Source organism: Perca flavescens, chromosome 1, assembly GCF_004354835.1.
Source record: "Perca flavescens isolate YP-PL-M2 chromosome 1, PFLA_1.0, whole genome shotgun sequence".
NCBI classification, from domain to species: domain Eukaryota; kingdom Metazoa; phylum Chordata; class Actinopteri; order Perciformes; family Percidae; genus Perca; species Perca flavescens.
This window is the reverse complement of record NC_041331.1, coordinates 35,452,907-35,461,975: the sequence shown is the minus strand read 5'-3', so window position 1 is coordinate 35,461,975 and position 9,069 is coordinate 35,452,907. Positions and strand designations below refer to the sequence as shown.

At 42.8% G+C, this 9,069-nt stretch overlaps 2 protein-coding genes across 3 annotated transcripts in view; one reads left to right on the top strand and one right to left on the bottom strand.

Annotated features, from left to right (window-relative positions):
• Positions 1 to 726: 726 nt before the first annotated feature.
• Positions 727 to 2,648, top strand: ss18l2 (ss18, like 2). Its single transcript, XM_028581455.1, has 4 exons — positions 727 to 1,155; positions 1,525 to 1,601; positions 1,781 to 1,865; positions 2,328 to 2,648. The coding sequence occupies exons 1-4, from the start codon at positions 1,087 to 1,089 to the stop codon at positions 2,379 to 2,381; spliced, it is 285 nt and encodes a 94-aa protein (XP_028437256.1). The 5' UTR covers positions 727 to 1,086; the 3' UTR covers positions 2,382 to 2,648.
• A 1,771-nt stretch (positions 2,649 to 4,419) lies between these two features.
• The window catches only part of garre1 (granule associated Rac and RHOG effector 1), a 31,668-nt gene continuing 27,018 nt past the window's right edge, over positions 4,420 to 9,069 (bottom strand). For both annotated transcript variants that reach the window (XM_028582612.1, XM_028582604.1), the window contains exons 11-15: positions 7,858 to 8,921; positions 6,811 to 6,976; positions 5,562 to 5,699; positions 5,222 to 5,297; positions 4,420 to 4,998 (exon numbers count right to left, since the gene is read on the bottom strand). In XM_028582612.1, the coding sequence (XP_028438413.1) occupies positions 4,675 to 4,998; positions 5,222 to 5,297; positions 5,562 to 5,699; positions 6,811 to 6,976; positions 7,858 to 8,921 (1,768 nt within the window). In that variant the 3' untranslated portion in view covers positions 4,420 to 4,674. The remainder of the gene's footprint in view (positions 4,999 to 5,221; positions 5,298 to 5,561; positions 5,700 to 6,810; positions 6,977 to 7,857; positions 8,922 to 9,069) is intronic.

Here is a 9,069-nt window from a genome sequence, read left to right as displayed (position 1 = left end):
TATAAATCAGAAAAAATATTTTTGATTGTGTGGCCATACATGTATAACCATCTATTATTACTTATTTACTACCACTTATTTCCAATTTAGTTTGAGAAACAGTCAAAAGTCAAATCTGAATGATTACATCATATATGATTTAATAATATACAGTTTAGTCCCTGTTTCACGTCAGATAGTTTGACATGTCATAAGAAAACCACAGGCGTAATTAATACCAATAAGGGCTGCACTGTCCCTACTCCTTCACACGATGGCTGTAACATGTCAAAGGTTTATCACTAATGAAATCAGGTCAATTTAATTAAATATTTAAACAATTTACACAAATTTACCAAAGTATTACTTGATGGTTTATATGTAAATGAAATATAAAGTACAGTATCCATTCACTGTCTCCTCAGGAGGATGTCAAAGCTTAAAAACTATGAAGCAAACGTCTTTGCGTTTAACAATCGGAAAAAATGTAGGTAGCTTTTTCAATCTGGCGTACAGTCCATTGACATATATACAGTCTCGGTGCTGACAGACGTCCTGCACTGAAGCACCTCAGTGTTAAAATGAACAGATTCACATTTCCTTTTTGTTTAAATGTTTTAATGTGGCGCGTTCATTTAGAACAGTAGTTTCAGTCAGTTTCACCAGAACTCCACCCTGCAGCCAATCAGAATCGAGTATTCACCCAGACCATGCAACAACGGCTTTGGGGTCTAAACTTGAGAGATTGAGATTGAGAGCTTATAGTATCACGGCTCTTTATCAAGGACCATATCTATACATCAATTACGTCACAGCTGGACCACGAACTACCGATATTTGAAAGGAATCGAGCTGTATTTAATAAAGGCCTCCAATGCATAGATAATATATAAGCTCCAATGTCGGAAACGCGCCGGGTTAACAGAAAATAGTACTTTTTTAGTTCAGGATTGCTAGACTACAGCTCTCCGGAAGATGGCGGTAGTACAACAAGAATGACATGGTCGTCGATCAATACAATCAAAGAAGAAGACAAAGTGATGTAGCTAGAAGGAGCGTTCTTGTTTTGAACGTAAACAAGTGGCAAACCAACCGCGACTACACAAAATGTCGATTGTTTTTGTGCCAAAGAAACTCCGAGGAAAGGCGAAAATTAACCAAGAAACAATACAGAGGGTAAGACACAAGTAACGGATATTAAACGAAGCCGCCAGCTAACTAACGGCAGCTGTTAGCTTAGCCAGCTATATCACCGTACATTCACCTAGCTAGCTAGCTAGGGTGCGAGCTATAGCAGTTAGCTAGCTAGCCGCTAGCTGACTTGTTCACCAACATTAGTTTACTTCACTCTTTGTTTACACTTAGGCTCCATTCATGCTAAATACCAACCGTAATTGAGTTCTGTACTTGCATCTGTTAAATAGTTGCTGTTGCACACAGTGGCTTTATTGTTCCCAAGAATGGCTAACGTCTGCTTAAATCGACATTTAGCTAGCTGCTGTGTTAGTCAGGTCGGTTCATCTTTTGTTTTGTCTGTCCTCCCAGTTGCTGGATGAAAACGACCAGTTAATACGATGCATCACCGAGTACATGCAGAAAGGACGAGCAGTTGAATGTGTACAGTAAGTTAAAACAAGCCTCGGTGCCCTGCCACCAACTTAGCTAACGTTTATGCGTAGTGGTTAGCACAGTAATGCAGCATTTGTCTGCACACTGTCGAGTGGTGTGATTCGTGCTGATGCGCGTCTCTTTTTTTGAGGGGGGGCTACTTCAGCGGATGTTTTTCTTCTTTTTCCAACAGATACCAACAGATCCTGCACCGCAACATCGTATATTTGGCAACCATAGCTGATGCCAGCCCAGACAGCACGCTGCCCGCCTCAAATGTAAAGACAGATCGCACAATCAACGAGTAATTACTGCAGTTAGGGCTTATATCGATATCGTGATATGAGACTAGATATTGTCTTAGATTTTGGATATTGTGATATGACATAAGTGTTGTCTTTTCCTGGTTTTAAAGGCTGCATTACAGTAAAGTGATGTACTTTTCTGAACTTACCAGACTGTCCTAGCTGTTCTATTATTTGCCTTTTCCCCACTCAGACATTATGTCAACATTACTGATGATTATTTATCTAAAATCTAAGTGTGGAGATATTTTGTTAAAACACCAATTGTCAACGCTAGAATATCACCGCAATATCGATAGAGGTATTTGGTCAAGAATATCGTGAGATCTGATTTTCTCCATATCGCCCAGCCCTAACTGCAGTAATACTGTAATCGGTAGCGTCCCCTCGACTCGTTGCCTATTCCTAATACTCTGTTATTGTTTCTATTTACAGTCTACATCTAATGAAACCTCAACATCAACTGGGAATGGGCATGGAGGGACATGATGATGGCAGCTTCTGTCAGCGCAGCTGGGATGGGGTGTCAAATATTTGACCATGTGGTTGGGAACGATTTTACATCACAAGAAAATATATTTATTAAAACTAATCGTTTTCAGTAATATTACCCATACCAAGGACCACTGGTACTTCAGCTCAGTAATGCTATATTGAAGGTCTATTATGTGAAGAAGAAGGAAAAATTCTGTGAATTCAAAATGTCATTTTTAGTATGAATTGTATATTAAAACTTTTTCTATTTTTGAAAATTTCTCTTGGGGTCAGTTTCTGAAATTACTGTGTCCAGAGACCAGATTGTATCCATATATTGTATTATTGTATCAGGTCACAGGATGCTCAAATGTTTCCAGCAGGAGCTGAAGACAGTTTAAAGATAAACATTCAAGGAGAAAAGTGAGAAGCTTTTAAGCAGATAAACTACAAGGACAGCATTTTGAATTGCTAGTCATTTTTATTCATTTTTTGCATTGCTGGTACACTTGGAAAGTTTCAGTTGCCAGCTCAAGAGAACAATAAGCAACATAAGCCAAGCAGTCCCCCTTCATATCTTTTATCAGGGCAACATGTTTTTTTTTATATTTTTTTTTATTTTGTAGAAGCCACTAGTAAACCATTTGACACAGCTGAGAAGCTAACAGTTACAGTCCAAGGTCTGTAATTATGTCTTTAAAAAAGGCTGCAACAGTTAGGGAGATAACACAGACAAAAAAAAGCAACAAACCCTATAGCTTGATTGTGCAAAGCACATTAACTATAAAAAGATATATATTTATATGTATATACAGCAAACAAATTCTCTGTAAACATGTTAAGTATGTTAGTTTTCTGAAAACATGGTGTCATTTCATAAATACAGGCAACATTGGCATCCGCAAACATCACAAAAAGATAACATTCTGGGCTTTTTAAATACAGCCCATTGCCATAGAAACCGAAGAAACAAGGGCTCGAAAACACCCTAAACACACAATGTTTTAGTGTTTAGCATGGCATATTTGGTAACTTTTATAGATAGATGGTGTAGTTCAACTCTGTAGGAAAGAAATGTGCTTTTTCACATATTGGGAGGTGGAAAATAATGTTTTATGTAATATGCCTACAAGAATACTAACATACAGTAATGGTATAACATGTAAGAAAATACAAAAATAAGATTAATACTGTCAATAATTGTACAAGAAAAATATTGTATTATTAAACGGAACTAAAGTTAGGTTTATGGGAGTTAGTGTCAATCTGGAGCAAACAACTGCCAATTAGAGAGGAGGAAATGACTGCGCTTCTGGGTGCGAAGATGTTCCCTAATGCTCTCATCCAATAGGGTGTGCAACTTCACTGGTTCTCAATAATCTCAGACCGCCTCGTATCTCTTCAGCACCATTCATCTTCTGAACAACGCTTTGGTTGGGAATAATATTCTGCAAGTGCTATCAATACCAACATGGCACATAGTTACTGCTATAATTCTTAACTCTGGTCAGTTGTTTGAAAAAAGTAGTGTATTTCTCTCAAATTACACCTCTGCAGTGACTTACTATATTTATGCTGAGCCTGCTCAAAGCCTCTTAATAAAAAGAACTAAATATTTATATATCAACTTCAGTATTTTACAAGCTATGAAAACAGTAGATGGTAGCTGTGTTCTGAGTCATCTTGCGTGAGATTGGGCAGTTACAGCTATGTAGACACAGTATATTTATTATGGGCAAAATGAGAGCATTTCAAGCCTCTGCCCCCCTTGAAATACACACACACACACACACACACACACACACACACACACACACACACACACACACACACACACACACACACACACACACACACACACACACACACACACACACACACACACACACACACACACACACACACACACACACACACACACACACACACACACACACACACACACACACACACACACGTCTCCAGCTCGTGTCTGAGGAGACGTCAGCTCAAACAGACAGAGAAACGACCACAAGACTAACTGCTGCCTGCGTGACACATGCACCTGTCGTTGTTAAAAAAAAAAAAAAAACTTCCAAAATACGTCTCCTTTTCAAATGGGGATGTTTGACATGGAAAAATATAGATACAAAAATGTTGAGCCAGTGTGTACTTAATTTTGCCTCTTTTTGCCTCTGAGGCTTTGAAATCTTCCAATTCAGTGGGTGTGGACTGTAATGGCTGCAGCTCGGCCCACTCAGTGGCTCATGTCACAGAGCTACAGGCTCTCGGTGGCACTTCACCGTGGACTCGCTCGACATTAGACTGATCAGTACTGGTGAAGGTAGGAGGGCCTGTGCTCATGTTTGAGGGGGAAGGATTTAAAGCCCTTGGTCATGGGTTTGTGTTGCTGTTGCTGCTGCTGCTGCTGCTGCTGCTGGGTGAAGGGAAAACCAGAGGAGATGCCAGTGGAAGGGGAGCAGTCGCTGGCCGTGGACCACACAGGAGACTGCAGGATCTGCATGGAGTCGCTCCACTGGGAGGAAGGGGGGATGTTCATCTGGTACAAGGAAGAGCTGGGATTGGGCATGGTGTTTGTGTGGGTGGAGTGCTGCCACGGCGCTTTGGGAGGCCAGGTTTTAGTTTTGCTGTCCTGTGGAACACAGTGGACCCATTAGCCAAGTTGACAAGGTCAATAACCGATCAAAGAGTCACAACAAGATTTGACCAATCCCTTCAAATTAGGACAAACATCCCAATGTTTTCTTGATGGCAAAAAAATAAATAATAATAAAAATGTCTCCCCACGAGTAGTTTGCAAAGTGTCAACACTGGTTAAAAGAAATGCTGGGGGAGGGGGGTGTGTCATACTTTACCTGGTTATCATCGCACATGTGATGGAGTGGTGGTGAGGGCAGGGTGCACACCTCTGGCTCACCACAGCTGTGTTTTCTGAGAACAGAGAAATTTAGATTGAGTCACATCAGCCACAACTATTAACAACTGTGTAGCAAAATGGGATTGGGAGGGGGTGGGCCCACGCGGGGGAGAGGAGACGATCACTATTTAATATTGCGTTTGAGTGTGAAATCTCAACCAAAGACATTCAGTTAATCATAATTGTATGATCATTATCAGTGCAGCCTTCAATGGTAAAGCTGGGCTGACTGAAGAGCACGAGAAAAATCCAAGCCAGTGGATGAGTTTGGGACTCACCGCCTTTGTTTAACTGCCGCTACGAGGTCCGGCCCAGAAAACATGGAGAACAGACTGTCACCGTTGGCCGAAGAAGTCTCATCGCTGGAGCTGGCCGAGTCGCCCTGATTGGCTGACCAGCTGCTGTTTACGGCCTCCCTGAGGACACAACCAGAGGAGGTGTCAGCACGGTTCCCAATTACACTATCAACAATGTGGTATTTTAGGGAATCACAGGTTCAAAATGTATTTGATGTCGTCTAAAACACTAGATGACACAATAAAGAAAAGTCTGTAATTTATGAAATTGTAAAAGTTGACTTCTCTTCTTGATTTGTAGGGTTAAAAGACATCTAAGCATCATCTACGTCTTGGTTACATCTAACTGTTGATTCAGTGGCATTTGATGACTATATATCAACATAGAGCAGCTTCTACAGGATCTCTTGCTATTTCATGGCAATTGCTGTATTAAAGTGGTTCAAAAGTGAAATCCTTTTCATAAACTACAACATTATTGCTCAGGGTGCTCAAGTGAGATGCCTCTGCAGTCATGGCTCCCTGTTTACATCATCCTTCTTTCTCAGATTAGTCTCTAAGCAGGATGGTGTTGTCTCACACTTGTGGGCTTAAATGTCAACGGTTATGATTAACATGGTAAATGCCTCACATATCGGTGATGTCTGCCACAATAATAAGGTTTTCGGGACATTGCTCAACGCTATTGTGCACTATGACGAAACTAAGTTTTAAATAACCCTCCAACAGTTCGGCACTATACTGCGGCCCAAAACAAATCCTCCTGAAAAGGTGCCATTATGTGTGTGTCGCTGCGTTTATTTTGATTATTATTTTTTGAAAATCTGTCAGATTTGTAAAGGCAAGAATACAGATACTGTACTGGGCACTGTTAAATCTCCAAGTCTAAAAGTAAGAGTGGAAGAGATTGGTAGAAAATTGTGTGCCTAAAAACGATTGTAGAAAAAAGTATTGAGTTGCGTTGTCTACATTTAAAAAAGGTGATAGCAGGGAAAGACTTTCATTCAGATGTACCCATAACACATTGTGGGTGTGTGACGCTGTGTGTATATATCACCAATCTTTTTTATATTAATTCCATCTTTTCTTATTCTTCTTTCCTGCTTGTATTCTTGCACATGTTAAAATGTCAGTCTGACTAATAAAAGGTGTGGTTTTAAAACCACAACAACAAAAATCTGTACAGCAGTGGGTCAGTGAGGAAAGGAAAATGTCATGTACAGATACATACCCCTCACTGTAGTACTCTGGGTGGGACCAGGTCCTGTGCTGCTCTTCGGGCATTGGCCAGTTGCTGCGCGGGTTGCTAGGGCGACGGACGTGCTGCACCTGCCGTTTCTGTTGCATGGCCTGACTGACACCAGCAACGTAACGAGCAAACTCCGGATCAGAGCCAACTGTTGATGGAAAGGGAGGATAAACACAACTATGAGTTTCTGACACCCTCAGCTTTTCTCTTTCACTCGCTGGAGCTCAATCCATTTGGCCAGACTGTCTACCGTAGCAGAAAAATCACAATAGCCGTAAGTCAACTCCGCACAATAGGCTTCGACTCTCATCAAAAGAGTCTGCTGCACTGTAAAAATAGCAACAGACGCAACAAATCCAGCATAAATCGTCAACTTGCAGGCGAACAAAACAGCTGCTCACACTATCTGACCTACATTGATTAGGTTACTCAGAGCAGAGTCCAACGTTGTCTGAAATCTGCTTGAATGGTTACAAGATAGTATAATAGTATCCAAAGCATTATTTTACTATATACTGACTGGCAGCACGACATGACATCTGTACTGCATAGTAATGGCTTTTTAATCATACCTCTTAAAAAGATATCTGCCATACTGAATGCACTGAATAAAACCTAATAAACAGTTTTCTTCTATGCAGTTTGGCCTCGACCAACTTTTGACCATCCTGATCTTTTCTTTGCCATTTGCTTTCTTAACTTCACTTTAGAGTGCTTTGGCTGAAGACAAAAATAAGCAGGGACATCAGTTATCTCCACTGCCATTACACTGCATTACTTTAATGTAATGATTTTGCCTTTTGTGTAGGATAATGATCCTTGTATAGTAGTCCCTTTATGTTGTTATCGACTCAAATTTATTTTATGACACTTAGGGTAACACACCCTAACCCCGTTTTGAACATTAGGCTCCTGGTATAATGAATAACTAACTGTAACTCCATTGTAAGTCCCCAGCATATCACTTCCCAGATTTTGGGGTAGAAAAAGTTCACCTCATGGGCATATAAAAGTGGAGGTGGATCTCACCTGCTGGGTCGAAGGGCAGCGTGTCTCCCAGGACTCCAAACACTCCTTCACTCTGGTCCCTGTTGGGCCAAGTGTTGTTGCGGGGCCCCTGCGGCTTCTGACCCAACATTTCTGACATGACACTGTCCATGTAGGTGCTGACCAGGCCCAGACTGTACAGATCCGAGCTCAGATCCGGCAGTCCAGGAGAGCCCCACTGCCCGATTGGACCCAGGGGTGACAGTCCTGCCGGGGGGCCTTGCGGTTGAGGCTGTTGCCCGGAGGTGCCGAGCCACTTGCTTGCCACTCTTTGCTGTGAAAGGACCTGAGGCGGGGTCTGCTGAGGAGGAGGTGGCTGCTGCTGACTGATTGGCTGAAGGAGGTGCTGGTAGTACTGCAGGGCCTGTGGGGAGGGCTGCTGAGGAGGGGGCTGCTGCTGCTGCTGTTGCTGTGGAGGAGGTGGCTGTGGTTGTGACTGCTGCTTCTGCACTGATGGTGGAGGCTGGGGCAGGGTCTGAGCTTGGGGCTGTAGGGCACTGTGAGAGATAGACTGGGAGGTTGGCGGAGGTCCGCTCGGGGGCTTCAGGTCAGCGGGGTTTGCAGATGCCACGGAGTTCCTCCTCTTGACCAGGGGCGAAGCCTGCTGGGATTTTCCCATGTTGAATCCTGAGAGAAAGTCGATGACATCCTGCATCTCTTGGTCAGTCGGCAGGTTCATCCCCTGGTCCTCGGACACCAAGCCGTTGGGCAGCTGGCTTTGCTGGGTAGAGTCGGGGGTGCAGGACAGGCTGCTCACCTGCAAGATGCCCTGTAGCCTCCCGTCGCTGTGGCCCAGGCTCTTGGCCTTATCCTCAGAGCTACTGGTTGTGAGCATGCTGCGAGACGGGGTGCTAGGGATGGAGTAACTGCCCCCACTATTTGAGCTGGACGAGACCTTCTTGGTGAACTTGGAAGTCAGCTTGGATATCGTTTTGGGCAATCCACTGGAGGTCTTGGAGCTGGTGCCTAGAGGCAGGTCAGCCTGGCCACTATAGTCTGGGCTCTCCCGCTGGAGCTGCATCTGAATAGTGGGCAAGGCTTGCTCTCTTTTGGAGGGAAGAGAAAGACAATGACTAAATTATTAAGGTTTTAAAGTAATTAATACAGTCATCTGAAGTTTCTTGAATAAGGGTGACCAACCAGGACAACCAGGCTGAAATAGGAAAAGTATAGCAAAATATGCACACTTTTGTT

Bases quoted from the DNA above. Each gene is read 5' to 3' on its own strand.
- ss18l2 (XM_028581455.1), top strand. From the start codon at position 1,087: ATGTCGATTGTTTTTGTGCCAAAGAAACTCCGAGGAAAGGCGAAAATT. The intron at 1,156-1,524 runs GTAAGACACAAG...CTGTCCTCCCAG, and splicing joins ACCAAGAAACAATACAGAGG to TTGCTGGATGAAAACGACCA. The intron at 1,602-1,780 runs GTAAGTTAAAAC...TTTTTCCAACAG, and splicing joins CGAGCAGTTGAATGTGTACA to ATACCAACAGATCCTGCACC.